The sequence below is a fragment of the Jaculus jaculus genome, chromosome 8 (assembly GCF_020740685.1).
Source record: "Jaculus jaculus isolate mJacJac1 chromosome 8, mJacJac1.mat.Y.cur, whole genome shotgun sequence".
Lineage (NCBI taxonomy): Eukaryota > Metazoa > Chordata > Mammalia > Rodentia > Dipodidae > Jaculus > Jaculus jaculus.
The window spans coordinates 136430301-136455015 of record NC_059109.1 but is presented as its reverse complement, the minus strand read 5'-3'; the positions used below and the strand labels follow the sequence as shown (position 1 = coordinate 136455015).

The following is a 24715-nucleotide window of genomic DNA, read 5'->3' as shown; positions in this document are numbered from 1 at the left end:
CCTGGCCTCACTGAGCTTTCTTGTGGCAACTGGAGACTGCCCCACAGACCAGGCATGATTCAACCTCAGGGACAAGCAGTCAGCCCAAGCCCTGGACTGTTCTTGTGAAAGCTAGGTCCCTGCCGGCAGTCAGCTAGGAACACATTTAGAAGCCACAGTCCTCCAGTCATCACATGAACCCTGAGCTTTCGCAGTGACTGTCAACCTTTCTGTCAAGTAGGGACATAGTCTTCAAGCTGTTAAAATAAGGTTCATTTTTATAAGCAAAATGAGTATTGAGAACTTCAGGTCTCACTCAGCATTGACAGAAATCTAATCTCTGATCTCCCTGCCCAGGGAAAGAAAAGAACATTGGCCCAGCTGACAAAACTCAGGTTGTAGCAGGGCCCAGGCATCTGGGCCCGCACTTCTCCCTCCTCCCTGCCCCCTTCTTCCTTGTAGGAATACAAGTTAGAAAAAGCAGACAAGAACCCAAGAACCACTGACTTACCTGGGTTCTAAGCACAGCCACAGCAAAGAGTCCTCCCTCTTCACCCCTCCACCATTTCCCACCTCTCTGATTCCTTCACCACAGCCTCAAGATGGAAAGAAAGAAAAACTGCCTTTATTAGCACCTGCTGTGGACAGGCTACAAAGATGGCGTGTTCTCCAGTTCAGTCCTCACAATGGTCCATCAAAAGAGCCTACAACTCCATTTCCTGAATGGAGAGATACAGGCTTGGAAGGACTGTGTGGCTAACCATTAATGATGGAGCCAGGGGCCCACACCCCAGGTACTCCGGCCATGACCTGCAGCCCTAGGGGCTACCGCCCCCAGGTCAGGTAATCCATGAACCCAGCACTCCAGTTGTGAGCATCCACACCTCTTCCACTACGATGATACCTGCACAGCTGCAGAGGCAGCCACAGCTGGGCATGGAGGCAAGACAGCACTCAGGGATGCCACGCCAGGCAGCATCACAGCTAAGTTTCACCTAAGACTATCCTTGAGGGATCAATAAAGACAGTCTCACATCTCTGTAACCCTGCCCATGGTGAAATGCTACTTCTGCCACCTCTCCATGGTGGAGGGAGGGACAGCCCCAGGCAGTAGGGCTTGGTGCTTCCTCCCAGATCACCTGACCAATAAGCACCAGGGACCCCGACCTGGTACCCAGCAGACATTTTTTGAAATGAAGTTGTAGTTACCAGGGACTAACAACAGGCTTTCAAGCAAAGTTATAGCTAGGTATAGTAGCTCACACCTATAATCCATGGACTTAGAAGGCTGAGGCATCAGAATTACCCCAAGTTCAAGACCATCCTGGGTCACACTCCCCTTCCTCCAACCCCACAAAAAATCCTTCCTCAGTTTCCGAAGCAGAAACTTTTCTCACGAGCCCAGCGAGGACAGTGATTTTTGTTGACATCAAAAGTGTGCCTTGGGCTGGAGAGATGGCTTAGCGGTTAAGGCATTTGCCTGCAAAGCCAGAGGATCCCAGTTTGATCCTCCAGGACCCACATAAGCCAGATGCACAAGGGGGCGCATGCATCTGGAGTTCGTTTGCAGTTGCTGGAGACCCTGGCGCACCCATTCTCTTTCTTTCTCTCTCTCAAATAAATAAAATGTATTAAAAAAAAAAAAAGTACACCCTGGCTTGTCTAAAAGATCTATACAGGGATGGGGAGATGACTCAGTCCTGGGTTCGATTCCCCAGTATACATGTAAAGCCAGATACAGAAGGTGGTACATTCATCTGGAGTGAGTTTGCAATGGCTGAGGGCCCTAGTGTGCCCATTCTCTCCCCAACCCCCTTGCAAATAAATTAAATATTAAAAAGAAAATAGGGCTGGACAGATAGTTTAGTGTTTATGGCAGTTGCCTGTGAGGCCTAAAGACCCAGGTTAAATTCCCCAGTACCCACATAAGCCAGAAGCACAAGGTGGTATATGCATCTGGAATTTGTTTGCAGTAGAGGCCCTGGTATGCCCATTCTCTACCAGCCGCCCTTCTCAAACAAATAAATAAAATACTTTAAAAAAGTTAAAATACGGGGCTGGAGAGATGGCTTAGCGGTTAAGCGCTTGCCTGTGAAGCCTAAGGACCCCGGTTCGAGGCTCGGTTCCCCAGGTCCCACGTTAGCCAGATGCACAAGGGGGCGCACGCGTCTGGAGTTCGTTTGCAGAGGCTGGAGGCCCTGGCGCGCCCATTCTCTCTCTCTCCCTCTATCTGTCTTTCTCTCTGTGTCTGTAGCTCTCAAATAAATAAATAAATAAATTTAAAAAAAAAAAGAAAAAGAAAAAAAGTTAAAATAGAGCTGGAGAGATGCCTTAGCAGTTAAAGTTTGCCTGCAAAGCCAAAGGATCCCGGTTCAACTCTCCAGGACCCACGTAAGCCAGATGCACATTGGGAGACAATGCATCTGGAGTTCGTTTGCAGTGGCTGGAGGCCCTGGCACGCCCATTCATTCTGCCCACCCCACCCCCAGTTTCCCTCTCTCAAATAACTAAATAAAATATATTTTTAAAAATTAAAATAACAAAAATAAACAAAAAATAAACAAAAGATCTCTACAACCCCATGAACTGGTACTTTGCAAACAACTCACATGTGACAGAAAACTCACTCAAAGGGCAGAAGAACTAACAAGAAGTTAAGAAATTCACAAACATGGCTGCAGACTATTCCACCAGAAGTCTGTGAGAGTGCAATGCTCTCTCTCCCTGGTCCTGGCTTCCAAAATGGCAAAGAACAGAGCAATGTCAACCAGAGCTTCACGTGCCCAAGGCCACTAAGGCATCCTTCCTCCATAGTGAGGCAGCAAGACAGCCCCACAACAGATAGTCAGTGATCTTGTGAAGCCTAAAGGATCCCAACCCTCCACCCCAATTCACACACGCTAGTGCTGACTACAACCTCCAGCAAAGGCCATCAAGTGACAGAGTTCTTATGGGCTGAAGAAAAGACATTTCCTAGAAAGAGGAAAATAAAAGTATATGGGAAGTATACTTTCAAGGAAGGGAGGCACTCAGTGCTAAGAGTGCTCACCTGGCATGCACAAGGCCCTGATTCAACCCCCAGCACTGCAAAAAATAAAATAAATGAGAAAGCACTACTTTTCAGGTTTTGGTATACAATCACAATGAGTGTCCAGATGATCTAAAGGGCTACTGAAGTATGAACGTGTGGCTTTATAATCACCAAGACATGTCACAGACTGAATGCAAGAGCATACAGAGGAATCTAGTCTAGGACATCTTGCTTGTGAAGAAGCCTGCTGCTCCAGGGTTCAATTCCTTAATACCCAGACAAAGCCACATGCACAAAGTGGGACATTGTTTGCAGAAATAGGAGGCTCTGGTATACACATTCTCATATATTCTCCCTCTCAAATAAACAGTTTTTAAGGTTATAAAAACTGTCAACAATGAAAGTTATTTTCATTAAAAATATTGCTGGGGCTGTAGAGATGGTTCAGCGGTTAAGGCTCTTGCCTACAAAGCCAGAGGATCCCGGTTCGACTCTCCAGGACCCACATAAGCCAGATGCACAAGGGGCACATGTATCTGGAGTTCGTTTACAGTGGCTGGAGGCCCTGGCATGCCCATTTTCCCCCTCTTTCTCTCTCTTCCTCTCAAGTAAATTTAAAAATATATATTATTGCTGGCCTAGAGAGATGGCTTAGCAATTAAGGTGATTGCCTGCAAAGCCTAAGGACCCAAGTTCAATTCCCCAATACCTATGTAAGCCATATGAGCAAAGTACACCATATGTTTGGAGTTCACATGCAGTGGCTAGAGGTCCTGGCGTGTCCACTGTCTCTCTTTCTCTGCCTCTAAATAAAGAAAATATTTTTTTTTTAAAAAAGAAAATATTTAAAAATATGTATTAATGAGATGGAGAGATTGCTTAGTGGTTAAGGTACTTGCCTACAAAGCCTAAGGATTCAGGTTTAACTTCCCAGAACCCACATCAGCCAGATGTACACGGTGGCTCATACACCTGGAATTTGTTTGCAGTGGGGTTAGAGGCCTTGGCATACCCATTCTCTCCCCCTACCTCTCTCATTAATAAATAAGAATAAAATAAAATGTTAAAAAATATATATTACTGCTGCTAGGCATGGTAGCACAAGCCTTTCATCCCACTACTTGGGAGACAGAGGCAGGAGGATCACCGAGTTTGAGATCAGTCTGGGACTATAAAAAGAGTTCCAGGACAGCCTAGGCTAGAGTGAGACCCTACCTTGAAAACAAGCAGACAAAAAAATTATTCCTAACATGCAACCGATTATGATTTTTAAAGGAATTAGTCCTTTTCAAATTCTCAGCTTACTGTCTAATATAATAAATTTCAACAAAACCCACAACAAAAAAGTTTTTGGGGGGTCAATTTTCAAGAGATAAAGGGTCCAGAGACCAAAAGGTGGAAGCACAGCTATATGCTGCCCTGCTGTCCCCTTGGGAAGAAAGCCATCTGCCTGGTGCTATGGGCAGTCTCCTCTGGGACCGTCAACAGAGGAAGGAGTCAACACACACTGGTGCCTCAGGCAACGCTGCAAGCATGCGTGTGCCCAAGGCCCCCCAAAGCCTTCCCTACGGCCGCCACCACCACTACTCACCTACAACAACACGCATCCCAGTGTAGAGCTGGGAGAAGCCCTTGAGGGCAGGCAGGCACACAGTAAAAAAAGCACACAAAGCAAAGGGCCCAGCCACACTAGGGAAGAGTCACAGTTCTGCTGCAGCGGCAAGCACCCGGTGTGAGTGCCCTGGGGAAGCGGGCCAGGGAACCTTTCAGATGAGCGAGACAGCCATGGCCTCCAAAGTGGCAAGACTGGGGAAGCTCCAGGCATATACTGGGGACTCACCCCTTTCACAGCAGTGAGTGAGGACCCTGCCTGCCCCCTTGGCCTTTCCACTGTGGGCTCCCAAGCCAGAGTAAGATGAGCTGCCACCACACTGCAACATGCTGCAGACCTTCCATGTCCATGTCTTGCTTACACAGTCCCTACCTCACACCACAGTGAACCGCAGCTCCACCCCATCAGCTGGACTCATGAAAACACAAAGGATAAAAATGGCTTGTCAATGGTTTCTTGCAAACCGTAACACAAAATCATGCATTTTCCCCATGACAGGCTAGGAAAAAAGCTTCCGATCAACCTAATTTACTTCATTCGAATACCAGACACACTAATCATCTGCCTGATGACCAGGACATAAGCTGGAGTCAGCACTCACATCATGCTCTGGACACAGCATCTGCTGCATCACAGACACCAAAGTGGGAGCCTGTGAAGAATTCACCTTCAGAGCTGGAGATGGCTCAGTGGTTGAGCACTTGCCTACGAAGCCTAAGGACCCAGGTTCAATTCCCCAGGACCCACGTAAGCCAGATGCACAAGATGGCCCATGTGTCTGTAGTTCATTTGCAGCTGCTGGTGTGCCTATTCTCTTTCTCTCAAATAAAAATAAAATTAAAAAAAAAAAAATCACCTGTAGGCTCACAAATCACCAGCTTGGCAGGATGAGATTTTCTTCAGTAAAGAAGTCAGAATAATTGCTCCCTCAACCATACTGGCATGGCAAGATGATGTGGCAGGGAGCTCCTTCTGGGAACCCAAAGCAGCCACGGGTCATTTCAGCTGTGCCACACTGGTAACAAAGCAAAGGGCTACAGCTGAGGCCCCCAGTGGCTCACGTCTAGAGTTCTAACCGGAGGTACTAGCTTCCATTTTACCCACATTCAACTGCTCAGACCACAACCTCCTATACACACTGCCCAAGCTCAAGTCCTCACCACCAGTCAACTGAAATCGCCTCCCTCTGGTCCAACAGGTGTGCAACAAGTTCTACATCCCCAGCCACTGATGTTCTCCTGTCACTCACAAAGCCGCCCCATTGCCCCCTCACATGCCAGCAGACCACACCTTACAGGGTTTCTCCACTAACAGCAGAGGTGTGTACCGCAATCACCAAGGAACTTAACAGAATCCACTGGACTCCAAAGTTTCTGGTTCAGCAGGCTGAGGAGGGCCGAGAACACACCCAAGAGAACTGGGGTGCCCTCCTTTCCAAGAGCCACAGCCTCAGCTAAAGGCTCCGTGCCTTGTTCAGGCTGTTTGCTGTCTTCACACTCCCTGGTGCACCCTCACCTCAGTTTGACATTTCTTCCCAGTTAGTCTAGCTGTACTAACTCACAGCCCCAATGCTAACTTGCACGTTTTCCCATTGACTGGCAGTCTGCACCTTCTCCCCTTCAGCAGGGTCTCTTTACCCATCTCAGGCACAGCCCCAGACTAGAGACCTCCTCACCTTCATGCAGCTAATTTTCTCTCGATTCTCTCGTGGCCCTATGTGCTACCTATCTCCTCATCCTGACTCCTGCAATTCCGCTTTTTCCTTCCGCAGCCATCAACATGGTTCCCTATGTCACTATATATTTATAGTGTCTGTCAACCACATCACTACTCCCCTTTTGAAACTAGCCAAAGAAACAGTGCCAACCAGAGCTCCTAATCAGTGTCAGAAAACCAGTGCCACCGCTGTAGAGATGCAACTCCAGCAAGGTCTGATGTTTAGTTACACCGGTAAGCCCTTCCTACAAGAGAGTGGGGCACATCCTCTAGGAGTCTCCAGACTGCCCAGATGATGGTATTGCAGTCAGGCTGGCATTGCTGGCAGAAATCGCCCAACCAAGAGCAGCTTGTGGGAAAAAAAGGTTTATTTTGGCTTACAGGCTTGAGGGAAAGCTCCACAATGGCAGGGAAAACGATGGTATGAGCAGAGGGTAGACGACAGCCCCTGGCCAACATACGGGAGACAACAGGGACAGGAGAGTGTGGCAAACACTGGCATGGGGAAACTGGATGTAACACCCATAAGCCCGTGCCCAACAACACACTCCCTCCAGGAGGCTTTAATTTCCAATTGCCATCAGCTGGGGAGCCTAGCAATCAGGACACCTAAGTCTACGGGGGACACCTGAATCCCACCACTGCAGCGGCTTTCCTACGCCTGTGCTAGTCAAGCCGTGCAAGTAAATAATGAACTTGTTCATCAATAAGCTAGCCCTGAGCGCCACTCTGGCTCGGCAACAGCCCTCGAGTGGATTCCTCTAGTGGTGCGGGCACCGTACACACGTCACCCTTCCCAGGCTTAACTGAAGCAAAGTGTGAGACAGGCTGTGTGGGTCAAATGCCAAGCCTCACTCACTCTTTTTCTCCTGCACCTATAACGGAACACATGGAATTTAGCTGGGTTCTCCCTGGGCCTTGCACGGTGGCCATGCACCCCATCACCCCAGGGTGCGCTAGTGTATCTCAGTAAGACCTGGAAGCTGAGTCTTGTCCTGGGAATTCCCAACCTCTCCAAAGAGTCCTTCTGTGACCAGCAAGAGAAGCAGGAAAGGGGAAGGGGGAAGTAGGAGGGGGTAAGAGGAAAGGGAAGGGGCAGGCTAGCGAGCATCACCCCGGGGCCGACTCCTGTGGCTGCACACATGGATCCTGCTGCAGAGCCAAAGGCACTGGACAAAGCACAGTGCCCGCACTTGACCACTCAGTCCTCTGCCTCATGCTCTCTGAAAGTCCAAAGAAAAATAAAATGTGTCATAGGCATGAAAATATGGTGTTTCTCTTAAGAAACATAAATATTACAATAAGCCCTGAAAACCTCTAGAAGATAATTAAGTTGAATTTTGTTGGCAAGTTTTTTCAAAGCATAATCTAATCTGGTGAAAAGATTAAGCACACCTTCAAGTATAAATGTGAGCTGTTCTTATCTGAGAGTAATAAGCCTGCTTCATGGAAACCAGCTATAAAATGGTTGCACTTATCAGGGCCTTCCAAAGCCACAATCAAATGAAGACGAACACTGCGTCCAGAAGCCTAAGCTCCCTCCTGCAGCCCTGCCCGAGCTCCAGGGAAAGCACAGGCCAGGGCTGGCTGTGGGCTGGGAGTGCCTTTACTCGGGCTCAGCGTCTGCAAGCTGCAGCTAAGGGGTGACAGCTACAGCAAACTGAGCCAGCAACGCCCTACAGGGATGAGCTAACCAACTGCGGTCTTCCCCAATTATGCTAACGGAGCAACGTCTCCATCCCCAAAAGTCACCGATGCTTGTCCTGCTCTCAGGACTTCCTTGGAAAACTTAAATGTGACTGGGAAGGATGGTGGAAAGGGCTCCATCAGGATGAGTGCTGCCCCTTAATTCTTGCATCCTAATTTAAAATACAGAGTGGACAGCGGAGATCTGTGACGCCTGTTCCTGTCGCAGGGTGTACTTAGGAAAGTGCATCTACACTAAGCACTGGCGTCTTTCAAGATTCTTTCCAACGCCCATCACCCCCCATGGACATCTGCATTTCTAATTTGCTTGGCATGCAGGCATAACTGAATTGCAGATGGAAGTGTGCCTGCTACTTTAGTGAGATTAGAATTCAGCAGAGGTTATAAAAATATTAAACTTAATATCATATTACAGGAAGCGTAAGTATTTTTGATAGGCCCATAATTTTACCACTTCACCTGCTGTATCCGCTGGCAAACATGGCTTGGAATATTAATGGAAAACCCCTCATTATTAAACTGCAGTGTTTAAAAAAAAACCCCTACAATTGCGATTAATAGCTTACCACAAAGACATTTTTAGAAATGATCCACCTTAAATATATCTTCCCACCATACAGTTTCAGAGAATAGTCTTAATTCTATAAAGCTAGAACAGAGAACCCACACACACACGCACACAGCTTCATGTAAGTCCTAGCCTCCCTGTGTCTGACGTCTCCAGAACCCCATTTCCCCTCCACCTCCGGTGCCTGCAGAGCTGAGGTCCAGACCTGAGCGCGCAAGCCCAGTCATCCCAGAGCCTGGGCCCAACCCACAGCTTTGTGGGACAATGAAAGCAGCCACAGATCTCTGGGCTGCCACAGGAGCCAAGTTACAATGGAAAGCCTTAAGTCTAAGGTCTTGCACCTCTCTGAAAATGTTCACACACTGCATGCCACTGACACAGACTCTTAAGACTACACTGCCATCCAGTATATCTGTCCACCGGGGTATATGAAGGGGACATTTCTTTTCTCCAAGAGCCCAGTCAGTGTGTACTTTGCCATATCCTGAAGAAAGCAGAGCAGTAGGTTAGGGCCTGAACTTCCAAAGCACAGCATAAGTTCCCCTGAATGTCAAGTTCATATGAAAGAAGACTCTAGAGCACATACCTGGAAGATACCCCTCTGCTATCACGGCCACAGCCGGGTGCCTTCAAAACTCAGGCCCCAAACTGTGAAACACCAGAAACAAACAAACAAAAACCACAACCCTAGTCCATTGGTGGGCATGCCATCATCCAACCCTCTACCCCCTTATTCCTTCTACTCCTCCCTCCTTCCCTCTCTTTCTCTCTCTCTGTATGTGTGTGTGAGAGAGAGAAAACTGGCACACCAGGGCCTCCAGCCACAGCAATCAAACTCCAGATGCGTGCGCCACCTTGTGTGCGTGTGCGACCTCGTGCACTTGGGTCACCTTGTGTCTGGCTTACGTAGGACCTGGAGAATCAAACGAGAGTCCTTATGCTTGGCAGGCAAGCACCTCAACCACTAAGCCATCTCTCCAGCCCCGCCCCCTTTCTCTCTTTAAAGAGAGAATGCACTCTCTCTCTCTCTCTCAAATAAAAAAATTTTTTTAATGGAAAAAAAAGGAGGGAGGCTGGAGAGATAGTTTAGTGGTTAAGGCACTTACCTGCAAAATCAAAGGACCTTGGTTCAACTTCCCAGGACCCACGTAAGCCAGATGCACAAGGTGGTGCATACATCTGGAGTTCGTTTGCAATGGCTAGAGGCCCTGGTACACCCATCCCCCCCCCACCTCTCTTTCTCTCTCTCTCAAATAAATAAGTAAATAAATAAAAAGAACAACTTATAGAGAGAATAATTTATCATCTTTCCCAATAGTTTGGGCCTCACAAGGGTTCACAGGCATGGGACCCATACCATTCCTGTCTTTCCAGGAATCTTAGGACACTGCTAATCAGGGTGATGCTGAAAGGAATTCAAGTTGATTGGATGGCCACATTTTGTGAATTATATATAAAAATTCAGTAGTAAACATGCATATAATAGAAAGAAAAAAACACAAATATCTTCTAAAAATTGTAGCTCCATAAATTAATAAAATGTATGAGATTAGTTTATTTTTGAAAAGGCAACAAATAGGATGCAATCTATCTTCACCAGGTCTAGCTAGGTGCCATCCACGCTGGTGAAGAGTAAGCCACTCTCCCGTGCACGTCCTCTCCGGTAACAAGTACTGAGCTCCATGCACCCATCCTCCCCATCTGCAGGGACAATAAAGGAAGCTGTGGGGGGACGAGGTTAGCAAACAGCAGCCACCAGCTCCAGAGTGCAGCGGACCTTTTCACGCAGGGCTCCCAGCCTTAAACCCTGCCACCCTCTGACCAGTGTGAAGCCACGTTTGGCCTGCGAACACACCCAAAGACAGTGCCAACCTGTGCTCTGTACCCTCTTCTCCAAGACCTGAGGACTCTGCTCACATGATGCAGTAGCTGTCCCTCACAATGACCTCTGGACAAGGACAGCAAGGTTTTTAAATTTAATTTAATTTAATTTAATTTAATCTAATTTATTTACTTGAGACAGAAAAAAAAACAGGAGAGAGGAACAGGCAGATAGAGAATGGGCACACCAGGGCCTCCAGCCACTGCAAGCGAACTCCAGACACATGTGCCACCTTGCGCATCTGGCTTATGTGGGTCCTGGGGAATAGAACCTGGGTCCTTAGGCTTTGTAGACAAGCACCTTAGCCATTAAGCCATCTCTCCAGTCTCAAGGACAGCAGTTTTTAACACATGATGTGCATATCTAAAATAATGATGGAAAAGGCCCTCAACACCAGGAACTGCAGCCCATAGCTAGGGCTCCTTCCTAAGCTGTACAACGGTCCTGGCCTCTCCAGGTTTCCCCCAGCACTGCCACAACCAATGAGGAGTCGTTTCTAAAATGCAAATACAATCTTTCTCATTTGGAGATACGGCTTCCAAACACAGACCCTCCCTTTTTCAACCACTCTCCCCACTGCCAGTCACCCCAACCCTGACAAAGCAGTGCTGAGGAATCATGGACGAAGCCCTGGGCTTCCAGGCCAGCACAGCAGCTATGTGGTTTCATACTTTCTGATCTGCAAAAGGAGGCCACAATGCTACCTTGAATTAGGAGCCAATGACACGTCAAAATAACACCTTAGAGGCAGTGATGGCTTTTAAAACATCCCCATGATGGGGACTGGTCTTTCTCACACAGGCACAAACATGTGACACAGTCTGGTACAACCACACCGCACACCAATTTGTTGGAACCATTTTGTCTGGAAAAATCACACTGCTTCTTCCACATTTACTTTGAAAATGAGTACCTTTCATGTGCTGGCAACTCAGAACTGCTCAGATTTGATGTGAGCAAGGAGACTCAGAAAAGACGTGGTCAGAGGAGGGAGCAGAGCCAGGACACAGTTCAACTGGCAGAGCACTTGGCCAGCACGGACAAGACTCAATTCACTCCCCAGCCCCACAAAAAAGAGGAGAAGGTACAAGAAATCAGCTGCCCTCCATCTCAAGCCCCATGGATCTAGAAATTCCATGGAGGTCATACCATACCTCTGGCCATTCCATTCTACCAACATACCAGCTCACACAGCATGGGCTGGGGCCAAACAGAGGAGTACACATCTTGGCTGTCACACGCCGGTGTCCTGACCCAAGGACTATCATACAATGGAGGTTACAAAGCATCCGCACAGGGCAAATGACAAAGAAGAAAGTGAGTAGGGTGCAGGCCCAGTCTAGGAACCCTTTTATCAGTGCTGGCTCCCCTAATAGCTCCTGGGTAAGAATATGATTCAGGAGTCCAGACCAGTCCCCGCAGGCTCAGGGAGGAGCGTATGGGGGAGCTGGTGTGGGTGTGCTGATGAGACGCCACCAAGGCAAGTGAGTTTGAGATAATGAAACACCTTGTATCTTTCCAAAGAGGTGAATCATTTTCTTTTAGGTGTCAAATGAATAGCCAAATGTATCACAATCAAACTCTATCATGGAAAAAGCCAGACAGATACTCACTTCAAATGAGTAGTGGCCTCTAACACTGCAGAAGCCAGGGAACACTGAGTCACCTGTGTTTAGAGGCCATACACGCCCCTCTAGATCTCCCTGAAGTCTAGAAGTTCTAATAAGCAACAAGTTTCTTCCGTTTCTAAGACGCATTTAAACATTAACCCTTGACTCATGCTACCTTCATTCTGAAAACCAGCTCTTGACTTGAGCCCTTCGCCAGCCTTTTTTCAGAAGTCAGGTTTGGAAGATCCACACACCCTCAGACAGAAGGGGAAGGAATGACAAGACAAGCACACCGCTACAGCCTCGAGTGTACCCCCATTTCCTCACCCTCGGCTTCTTGAGTTCCTCTGTAAGGGAAGTGCACCTGCCAATCACTGCAATGGCAATGCAACATCAGAAATCATTCGGCTTAAGGAAGAAAATAACTCTATCTAGCTTTCTCCCACAAAGTAAAGTTTGTTTAGCCCCTTTCCATTTACTGCCAAAGGGCAGATTTAATTTCAAATAAGCAGAAGCAGAAGCCCAACTCGTTCTGACGTCCCATCTAAGCTGCCACTTTAGTAATGCCGGGTGACGGAGGCACGAGGGCTGAAAGCATGGACAGAAGACACTATGGAAACAGGAGGTGGGGCTGGAGGACGTGGAGAAAAGCCTGTTGCCTTGCTGTGCTACAATGAACACCCATGATCTAACAAAGTAAAAGTGGGCTGCCTCTGGGGTCTTCTGCGCCCACCCTCCAGTCTCGGTACGTACCAGATACGTTGATGGAGGCCCCGGCATCGATGACCCCACTGTTGGGCCGCACACAGTACCTACGGGGTGCTGTGGTCTTCACTTTAAAACACACATTCCGGTCTGTCGGGTTGCCAAGCTTGAGGTTGGTGGTGACAACATCAGTAAAGGGACCTGTGAGTGAGAGAAACACTGATTGGCGTCCTGGGAAAGTTTGGGTAACATACCAGGTTCTGGCAAGACGGATACAGATATGGTGAAAGAAGACACCAAGATCAAACTGGTCTCTGGACCACGCCAGGGGATGAACGCAGCCTAGACGCTCCCACCATCACCAGGCCCCCAGTCAACATCAGCACCCAGCATCTTGCTACGACCTAACAAGCACAGAATCGCTGCTGTCTAGCAAACCAAAGCAGGGTGAGGGAAGACGGGCTGCCATCTAGACAGTACCAAGACCCTGGATCCAGGTGGCCCCACAACACAAGATGATACTACCAGGGACTGTGTGAAGGCCTGAACTGCAATCCCAATAATCATAAAGAACATGTGCCAAGAGCAGCAGGCATACAATGGATTATGGGGTGCCAGTGGTCTATCACCACAGAAGCCTCTAGAGTATGGTGCAGCTGCAGGGCCAGGCAGCTGAAATCATCCTAAACTACTTTGAGCTGCTCAGAGCCCTGCTGGGCAACTCACACCTGAACCATGCTCCACGTTAACAGCTCGAGTTCCCAGAAGGACTGAAGCAAAGCTGCATGGCCCTGGGGTAGTGTTTATTAGCATTATTTATTCATTTCCGGCTTTATTAGATTTTTTAATTAAAAAAGTAAAACATGCTTCTTAAACCAAACAATGAAAGATGTATAAAGAGGAAGTTAATAAGCTTTCCTCTGTGCCCTGAGGTAACTAATATTAACCATTTGGGAGATCATTCCACATCGCCTATACTTACGTAACAGTACACATGCAGACAGCACTGGGGAGGGAAGAGTATGAACTCCATCCATGACATTCTAAACCTACAACAGGAGGTCAGGTGGAAGGGGGCGATCTACATGACTGCTCGGTCCCTCTTTTTGCCATTTAAAAAGTGTGTGCAGATGCAGAGCCAGGGACTCAAGCCTAAGGACTTGTCTGTGCAGTCCATTTCAGAGCTACATCCAGTCCTAGGTCCTTTGCAAAGTGACAGTTACGGCCTGTTTTACATAATGCTGTATCTTTGTTTCCTCCAGGCAAACTTTCTAGTTCAGCCTTTATGTTTACAAGGGAGGAGGAGAGAGGGAGCATGACAGTCTGTCCCATCTCAGCAGAACCAAAAAAATTCAAGGGTGTGCTTTGAAATGAGACTAAGGCCGGGCACGGTGGCGCACGCCTTTAATCCCAGCATTCAGGAGGCAGAGGAAGGAGGATTGCCATGAGTTCGAGGCCACCCTGAGACTCCATAGTGAATTCCAGGTCAACCTGGTCTAGAGTGAGACCCTACCTCGAAAAACCAAAAAAAGAAAGAAATGAGACTAAGCTTCAGATTTTATTTTCCCCGACTCTGTTCCCTAGCACTGTGCCTACCATGGAATAAAGGTTCTGATATATATTAACTAAAGGAAAGCCATTCATGGATTCTCTCCAGAAAAATTAACATCTCAGGTTGGCTTCTGCTAGAAGTACTGAACTATGAAAAATCGATCTGATATGGACTTAACTTAAATACAAATTAAGAAATCAATAATGGTGGACAGTGAAAAAGTAAAAAGGATTCAGTTCCAAAAATCAAATAAACCACAGCCAGTTCTACTACAAAAAGTATGTATGTATGTATGTATGTATGTATGTATGTATACATATATATATACACACATATATATACATACATATATATGCATATATATATGTCTATACACAACACACATTTGTCCAACTATGATTGACGTGCACATTAGGGGGACAAATTGAGCATAAAATAATTTTCACATTTGTTTATGCATGATTTTATCACCAAGAAACCCTGGATGAACACAGAAAACCGCCCCTGCTGAACTCTAGCTGCACACAAATACACTGGCAGCCCTAAACATCTCAGCCTCCCACAGAGACCACCTTGCTTGCCTTCTGGGGCGGGTCATGAACCCTTCCTCTGACCATCCCCCACATCCTAACAGGTCTTCTCGCGCTGTGTCCACACAGCACTCTTGTACAAGGCAGTGGCTGCTCTCTGCTGCACGGGTGCCTCCATGTGTTGTGTGCCTAGCCTCACTTACCTGTCGCTTCCACTCCCAGCCTTAATCTCCCTGTCATTTCTACAGCACTATTTTGCACAGAGGTGATGGTAAGAATACAAAGGTCACATTATAGCACACTGTCTAACTCCTAGATCATTAGTGGTTGGGATCTATCCAGAAAGCTACTGGCATTCCATGGACAAAACCTTCCAGAATCAAACACCCATGGAGAACAACTTCACCACTTGCTTACCTTCCAAGCCCAGCCTTTGGCCTTTTGAGAGTCAGGGTAGAAAAGCATGAGGTGCGGCTATGTAGACAAGTGGGGAAAGACAGAGCTACTGACTCCATCACAAGCCACTCTTTCTGCCTTCTCAGAGAACACAGGCAGTAGGTATCCTGGCCCAAAGGATCTTCGGCTTCAAGAGAGTGCCAGATGCTGACGAAGCAAGCCCTTGGTCTCCAGGAAGGAATGGGACACTCTGCCAAGCGTCCAGGAGATTACACAGGCAGTAGTGCTCTGGAATTCTATCCTATTCCACTCTCCAGTGCATGCAAGCTGACTCACACGAGGATGACGTCTAATCCCCCTTTGCTTAAAGTGGGGATCACTTTGTAAGTGGGAGCTAAAAACAGAAGAGCTAACAACACTAAATCAGACTACCAACAGGCCTGCCATGATTCAGGGAACATTGCAAAAGACGGGCGGAAAGATTGTAAGAGCCAGAGAGTGGGTAGGAATGCCCTGAGGCATGGTTCCCTCCCCCACAACTATTCCAGAGGATCTGACTGAGGCCTTCATAATCCCAGTGAATAACCATAACCCCACTGAGGAGGGTCCACAGGCTAATGGGAACAGAATGAGAGGATAAGAGTATAACCTGTTATAATATATATATAACAACTTTTAAAAAAATAACTCTGGGTTTCTAGGGCCAAAAGAAGCAACAGACATATAAACTTTATGGGTATAAACAATTCACAAGACACTATCTCCCTTCCCTCGAGCTCAGGCAGCCCCAAGCACCAGGGGAGAAAGTGAACGCTGAAGGGATTAAGTCTCCCATATCAATCAGCCTGAAGAAAAAGAACTCACAGGCCTGGTGTGGTGGTACATACCTAGAATCCCACCACTTGAGAGGCAGAGGCAGAAGCAAGAGGACAACCCCATGTTCAAGGTGAGCCAGAGTTCACTGTCTCAGAAACAAAACAAAGGGGCTGGACAGGGCTGGGTTACAGTCTGCCTCACATGCAATGCACAAAGCCCAAGCTTGATCTCTAGTATTGCATAAACCAGGCTGGTAGCACATACCTACAGTCCCAGCACTCAGGTGCAGGCAGGAGGATGAGAGAGGTTCAAGGCCATCCCTGCCTGTATATGGAGTTAAGAGGGCCAGCCTGGGTTACATAAGAACCTGCCTCAAAAAAAAGTATGGCCGGAGAGACAGCTCAGTGCTTAAAGGCACTTGTGCTGGGTGTGGTGGCACACGCCTTTAATCCCAGCACTTGGGAGGCAGAGGTAGGAGGGTCGCCGTGAGTTCGAGGCCACCCTGAGACTCTATAGTGAATTCCAGGTCAGCGTGAGCTAGAGTGAAACCCTACTTCGAAAAACCAAAAAATAAAATAAAATAAAAATAAAGGCACTTGCTTGCAAAACCCAGTGGCCCGGGTTTGATTCCTTAGTACCCATGTAAAGCCAGATACACAAAATGACTCGTACATCTGGAGTTCACTGCAGTGGCCAGAGGCCTAGAGAGCTTATTCTCATTTTCCTTCTCTCTCCCCCCTTTGAAAAAATAATTAAAAATTTTAGAAAGCAAAATCAAAATCAAATGACATTTGAATGTGACCGAAACTCTGGCAGTCCACAAAACTTTCTAGAACAATGTCACGCTACTAATTCCAACAAGATTCTGCCCCAAGAGTGTGAAGCACTTTCAGACCAGAAGGCTGAGTGGCGGCTCACAACACCCAAAAGTGTGCCTCACCATCACAGGGCACTTGCTAGTGTCCAACTCAGTTTCTAGCATCTTCCCTAACCCGACCCATCCCCATGAAGCCGGGTTTAAATAACAGATTAATTCTTCCATCAACCTTCTCTAGGCACTCTATGAAAATAAGCCAGATCTCACTGTAAATACTAAGTGAATTGTAAGAATTTCCCAAGGTTCATCTATTAGCTAGAAATCTAAATGATCTACTTACATAAAGTCTAAATTATTAAAAGACATGTAATACTGGTAGCAATAAGCAGGGCAAAATAAACAGCCTTTATTGTTCTGTTCACACTCAATTCTGCGTCCTAGGCTTTCATGAGTGAGTACTTGTAAAACTCTGGAGGGATCTATGCTGAAAATATATGCAATGGAGCAACATAACTGATAAAATAAGCAAGGGTCCATGGGTAGAAATCAAGCCATTTTGTAAAACCAGGCCTGATCCTCCTCTCCCCACTCTGGGCAATTTACTCCAAGCATTTTATTGAAAATAAATTCGATTTGAGTAATTACAGGAGATAAACCACATTAGTGTGCTTCTTCCCCAGTACTAATGAATTAGAATCCACAAAAACCTCAATAAAAATGACGGAAAGGCTTATGAGCACCGTTCAGATTTTTACTAGTCACTTTCATTTCATAAAACTGCCATTTCCATTAAAGCATTATGTAAAAAATGGGATTTTACTATACAAACATGCATATTTATCACCAATAAATTTAAACATTGCTTATAAAATATGAAGTCAATTTTATAAATGAAATATCCTTCAAAAGTTAGATTTTTTCCCTAAGAGATGAAAAAAATGATTTGTCTTTTTAGAACCATAACACATAATTTTAATCATTTTCTTCCTGACCGTCTATTCCTTATTTCAGATGTCTATATAAAATTAGAAACTGCGCATCTAAGATGTGAATGGAAGGCAAAACAAGTGGCATCAACCTAGAAGTTACAATTATGCTTGAAGTGTTGTACTCTTGCTTCACAGAACGCGGTGTTCTTTCTGCTCCCCCATGACTGTGCTGACCTGTGGAGACTGACATATGCTTGCTGAGGCATCTGAATACGAATTTCTCACAAGCTCCAGCAGAGGCGCCCAACCTACTGACCCTACCACATGATGTCACCTGCACATTCACAGCTGTCCTGGACCACCTGCTTGTTCTTTTCTTTTAAAATTGCTTTGTGGCTGGAGATGGCTCAGCAGGTAAGGTGCTTGCCTGCAAAGCCTAAAGATGGGGGTTCAATTCCCCAGTGCCCACACAGAGCCAGATGCACAAAGTGGTACATGCATCTGGAGTTCACATGAAGTGGCTAGAGGCCCTAGTGCACCCCTTGTCTCTCACTCTCTCTGTATACAAATAAATAAGAAATAAAAATAACGGCCAGGTGTGTTGGCACACACCTTTAATCCCAGCACCCCAGGAGGCTAAAACAGGAGGATTGTCATGAGTTCAAGGCCAGCCTAGGCCTACAGAGTAAGTGCCAGGTAAGCCTGGACTAGCTAGAGTGAGACCCTGCTTCAGAAAGAAAACAAACAAAAGAAAAACAGGCATAGAAAAAAAAATTGCTCCTGAAGGAACCTGCAGGACCTGATCCTGGGTGCTGGAGAAAGCAGCATTTGCAGAACACCAGGAGCGTGCCATCGCTGGAAGCAAGCGGAGGAGCCCTGCTCTCATCTGGCCGCGTGGCCATTGAAGGGAACTGATCCAAAACGCTAGCATAAGGTCGGGGGCCAGCCATCGTCAGCATGTTTCTCACCCCAAAAGGTCAGGTTCAGATGCTGAAGGCCTCTTCAAAAAAGGCTGGATATGAGTCAGCTGCGATGGCTCACACTTCTAATTCCAGCACTCCAGAGGCTGAGGCAGAAGGATCACAAGTTGATGACAGCCTGAGATGGACACCTTACCTTAAAAGAGGAGGAGGAGAGGGAAAGAGAAGGGAGAAGACGGTATCCAGTTTATCAATCAGTAGATCTCAGAGCATTTTGTGGAAAAGTGTTTAATGAAAATTTTAAATGTTCTTCCAATTATGCATGGTTTGAGCAATTTACTGTAACCATTTATCTTAAGAACCATGCCAAACACAAAGTCTTCCTTTCGAGAAATATAAGTACCATCTTTACAAATGAGTGTCTGAGAAGCCAATGTTGCAGAAGCTGGAAAAGGAGCAGTGAGAACTCCAGGTGACTCGTTCAGCCTAGGCCCTTCTCGTCTGTAACCTCAAGCATGCCTTATGATCCCATCTGTTAACTGGCAGAACTCAATGTTTTAAGAGGTAAAGATATAATTTTATTTTTAACGTAACAATTCAATTCTACCAGAAAATAAAAACTAAAATGTACTTAGCAATACCAAATTACAAAAGCATAAAAGGCAACATGAAGGAAATCAAAAGGACCTTGGATTTGGATGACTTTTTAGATAAAACGAGCAAAGGTAAAATTATGAGAGTAATAAGTGACAAGGTACATTTCATTTAAAATAAACATGTGGTCTGGGCTGTGGTTCACAGTACAGCCTGTGCCTACCATGAAAATAAATGCTTAAAAATATATAAATAAATAAAAATCTGCTCTAAGCTGGGCATGGTGGCACACACCTTTAATACAAGCACTCAGGAGGCAGAGGTAGGAAGAGCACCAAGAGTTCGAGACCAGTCTGAGACTACAGAATGAATTCCAGCTCAGCCCGGGCTAGAGCAAGACCCTGCCTTGATCCCCCCACCACCACTGCACCACAAAAAAAAAAAAAGGGCTGGGAAAACGGCTTAATGATTAAAGGTGCTTGCTTGCAAAGCCTGTTGACCCAGTTTGATTTCCAAGCACCTATGCAAAGACAGATGTACAAAGTAGGGCATGCATCTGGTGAGCATTTGCTGCAGTAAGAGCGCCTTGGGCACCCATACTCCTCCTACCTCCCTCTCTCTAAAACAAATGAAAAAAATGTATTTTTTTAAGAACACTGTCAAGAAAGTAAAAAGAAGGTAGGAAGAATGCTGTGTCATTTCCAGGTCAGGCTGGGCTAGAGCAAGACCTTTCCTCAAAAAAACAAAAGAAAAAGCCAGGCATAGTTGCACATCTTTAATCCCAGCACTTGGGAGGCAGAGGTAGGAGGATCACTGTGAGTTCAAGGCCACCCTGAGATTACATAATGAATTCCAGGTCAGCCTGGGCTAGAGTGAAACCCTACCTTGGAAAACCAAAAAGAAAGAAAGGAAGAAACAAAGTGAAAAGACAAGCCATAGATCTATCTGGTGACAAAGACTGCAGTCCAAAACATACAGAAACTCTTAGAAGCCGAGACAAGAAACGAACCATCTGCTTTTCCAAAGGCCAGGGGCGTGGCTCAGCCTGTGGAGTAGTAAGCAGTGCTGGGGCCCTGGGTTTTTTCCCCAGCACTGCACAAGATCAGGCATGGAAAATATCATCTAATCTTAGCACTTAGGAGACAGAGGCAGGAAGACCAGGGGGTCTGGGTCAACCTCAGCTACACAATGAGTTTGCAGCCATTCTGGGCTCCATGAGGCCCTGTTCCTGCCCCCCCCCCCACCAGAAATGGGCAAAAGATCTGCTCAAGCACAGCATCACATAGACACGGATGGTATAATGGCCTATCACAACATGCTGCCTAGAATGTTCACGGTCTACAGCGCTGAAAATACCACGTGGTGGATCCAATGGAACACAAGGCCTCACACGGGCTGCAGGGAATGACACCACCACCATGAAGACAGTAGACATCTCTCATCACACAATCCAGTAGTGACTCTCCTTGGTATCTCCCCAAATGGGGAGGAAATGTATTGCCACCCCAAAGCCTGAACAGAGATGTTATGGTAGCTTTATTCAATACCGATCAAACACAGGCAAACAACATGTCCTTTGGTAGGTGGTAAAATAGCTGTGATTTATTCAGTGTTAGAGTAAGCTAGTAAGTCATGCAAAGGCAGAAGGAACAAGCCCATATTCCTAAGTGACACCTTTTGAAAATGACACACATGTAACACTGGAAAATGAAAACTACAGAGCCAACAAGACCATAGGCTGATGGAATGAGGAGATGAACGTTACAGACCAGTAAGACCACCAGAGTCTGAGGGGTGAGAGAGATGAACACTGCAGACCAGAGTCTGAGGAGAGAGATGAACACTGCAGACCAGCGTCTGAGGGGTGAGATGAACACTGCAGACCAGCGTCTGAGGGGTGAGAGAGATGAACACTGCAGACCAGAGTCTGAGGGGTGAGATACCCTACCACCATTTCTAGTTGTATCAGCACTACACGCTGATTACTTGCATGTGCACATACAGAGAGCAGGAAGGACTCATACTGCACTCTGGTGCTTAGAAAGTGTTCTGTTCCTTTTCTGGAGCTTATAAAACTCTGATGTTAGGAAGACATGTTCTTCCTTTGACATTTATCTCCTGATATGGCGTCAATACTTTCATATCCACAGTACATATTACCAAGTAAGTCAGATACCAATCTGATACAGGACCTGTGGTCTCAGCTCTGCAGATATAAGCCTAAGAAACAAGCACTAACAGCTCTTTTCAATCTGTATTCGTTTACTCTCTTGCAAACATAGTTTCTCTTCTTTTTGTCACTGTCCAAGTCACTATTCCTCAGACCTAAAGAGAGCCTTTGAGAAGGAGAAGGAAGGCACACATCACCTACAGAAAATATTTTATTTTTATTTATTTATTTGAGAGCAACAGAGAGAAAGGGGGAGAGGGGGGGAGAGGGAGGGAGGGAGGGAGGGAAGGAAGGAAGGAGAGAGGGAGAATGGGCATGTCAGGGCCTCCAGCCACTGCAAACAAACTCCAGACGCATGCGCCCCCTTATGCATCTGGCTAATGTGGGTCCTGGGAATCGAGCCTCAAACCGGGGTCCTTAGGCTTCACAGGCAAGCGCTTAACAGCTAAGCCATCTCTCCAGCCCTGGGTTGGTTTTGTTTTGTTTTGTTTTTGTCTGTCTGAAGTAGTGTCTTACAGTAGCCCAGGCTAACCTGGAACTCCTTACCTCAGTCTGGCCTTGAATTCATGGTAATCCTCCTATCTCCTGAGTACTGGGATTAAAGGACTGTGCCACCATGTCCAACTACAAAGACTTTTTTTTTTCCCCCAAGGTAGAGCCTCACTCTAGCCCAGGCTGACCTGGAATTCACACTGAAGTTCCAGACTGGCTTCAAACTCAGTGATGCTACTACCTCTGCCTCCCAAGTGCTGGGATTGAAGAGGTGCGCCACCATGCCCAGCCAACAAGGACTTTTGATAGATGCCAGAAGGGCAGGACACTTGAGGCTTCAAAAGTCTGTGTGCAGAAAGTACACTAATATATACTAGACAGGGAGACATGGACCTCGAGAGTGCAATCTATTCTTTAAATTCTTCTGTTGGCATTACAAGGTACCACTTGCACTGTCTTCCCTACCCAGCTAGTGTCCCGTACTGCTTTCCCATCTTGTCTACGTGAAGTGTTCCTTCTAAGGTGGAAACTCCATGAACACATACATTGTTGCCTCTTCTTCACAACTGGTTGCTAGAGCTGCATCCACTAGGGGTGATGAGGTGGTGTCCTCTTCCTCCCCCCTCCCCACCCCCACCGTGCTGTGCCCCAGAAGCTGTGGAAAAAGGACAAGCTTCCACGGTGAGAAGAATCAAGGGAGTGTGAGTGGCTGCACTCCTCTGCTAGACCCTCTGACCAAGCTCTCACAGGCCGAGGCCATCCTAGGCTCCACAGGGCAGTCAAGACAGGGAAAGCTCTTCAGTGAGCATTAATTCAGGAGTGAGGTCACTGCATGTCTGCTTTGCTGAGCAGACAGGTCACACACTAAGCTGACGCTCTGGAAACAAAAACAAAGCCTGGCAACTGCTGTGTTTCGAGCAGCACACACCCGCCTTACCTGTTGTTTCAAATGGCACACAGTGTACCCTGGTATCCCAACACAAAGCCCAATCATACAAATCTAATTCTAAAACGAATGTAAACACAGACAAAATATGTCCCTGAAGAAACCTCAGAATGCAAAATGCTAAACTAATAAAGTGTTCGCCCTAGCTTCCACACGAGACACCCAGCTGCTGAGAAACGTCACATTGTTATTACAGCCAGAAGAATCAATATCCAGAGCTGTCACCAATGATGACATCAAGGACAGCCACAATCAGCCCAGCAGAAGAAGACACCAGCTCAGAAGAATATCCACTCAGTTCAGTAGCTTTGTAGCTCCTGAACAGAGCATCTCCACCCCCACAGGTGGGAAAACTTGAACCCAGGGCAGCTTGGCACCATAAGAATTCACAAGAGGAGCCGGGCGTGGTGGTGCACACCTTTAATCCCAGCACTCGGAAGGCAGAGGTAGAAGGATCACCGTGAGTTCGAGGCCACCCTGACACTACATAGTGAATTCCAGGTCAGCCTGAGTCAGAGTGAGACCCTACCTCAAAAAACCAAAAAAAAAAAAAAAAAAAAAAAAAATTCACGAGAGGAATTCTGGGGGGAGGCCACGATCAGCGTCAGAAAAGCTGCTGGGGCACAGGGCGCTGGACAGGAAGCACAGCCTGGTGTCGCAGTCAGGGTCGCACCACTGGCAGAAATCACCCGACCAAGAGAAGCTGTTTTGGCTTACAGACTCGAGGGGAAGCTCCACAATGGCAGGGGCAAACAGCATGATCAGGGAGTGGACATCACCTCCTGGCCAACATCAGGTGGCCAACGTCAACAACAGGAGTGTGCCAAATACTGACATGGGAAAACTGGCTATAATACCCATAAGCCCGCCCCCAACAATGCACCTCTTCCAGGAGCCTTTAATTTCCAATTGCCATTGGCTGGGGACCTAGCATTCAGAATACCTAAGTTTATGAGGGACACCTGAATCAAACCACCACCTTCTGTCCCTGGTCCCCATAAACTGATAACCATATATGATGTAAAATGCAATGCATTCATCCAACTTTAAAAGCCCCATAGTTTTTAATACCCCCAGTGATGTTCAAACATCCCCGTAGTCCAAAGTCTTTTAACTGAGCCATAATACCAAAAAGTAAACCTCAAAAAAAAAAACAAAAAAACATAATGGCACAGAATAAACACACTGCAAAAGATGGCATTGGGCATAACAAAGAAATATTCAACAAATACAAGATTTTTAAATATATTTTATTTTTCTTTATTTATTTGAGAGAAGGTAAGAGGCAGAGAGAATGAGAGGGAAGAAGAGGGAGGGAGGGAGAATGGGCATGTCAGGGTTTCCAGCCACTGCAAATGAAATCCAGATGCATGTTTACATGGGTACTGGGGAATTGAACCGAGGTCATTTGGCTTTGCAGGCAAGTGTCTTAATTGCTAAGCCATCTCTCCAGCCCAACAAATACAAGATTTAAACAGGGCAAACATCAAACTCTGTAGATCCAAGTCCAACAACTTTAGCCAGAACAAGTCTCCAAGTCTGATTAATTCTAACCAGGAACAAGTCTCTGGAGTTCCAATTACACCCCTCCAGCTAGGCTATTCAGTGTCCTGGAAAACTTGATCCCAGGCTGGCAGCTATCTCATGGTCCAGTCGTCTCCACTGGGTCTCCGCTGCAAGCCATGGTCCATCCTCACGGCTCCATGCAGGCATCCAGCAAACCTGCTTCACACTGCCCATGGA

At 46.7% G+C, this 24715-nt stretch overlaps 1 protein-coding gene across 1 annotated transcript in view; it reads right to left on the bottom strand.

The window, feature by feature from the left end:
- Vapb (VAMP associated protein B and C) overlaps positions 1–24715 on the bottom strand; it is a 54471-nt gene that overhangs the window by 14205 nt on the left and 15551 nt on the right. Inside the window, exon 2 of the mRNA XM_004669469.2 lies at positions 12859–13011. Coding sequence (XP_004669526.1) covers positions 12859–13011 — 153 coding nt within the window. The remainder of the gene's footprint in view (positions 1–12858; positions 13012–24715) is intronic.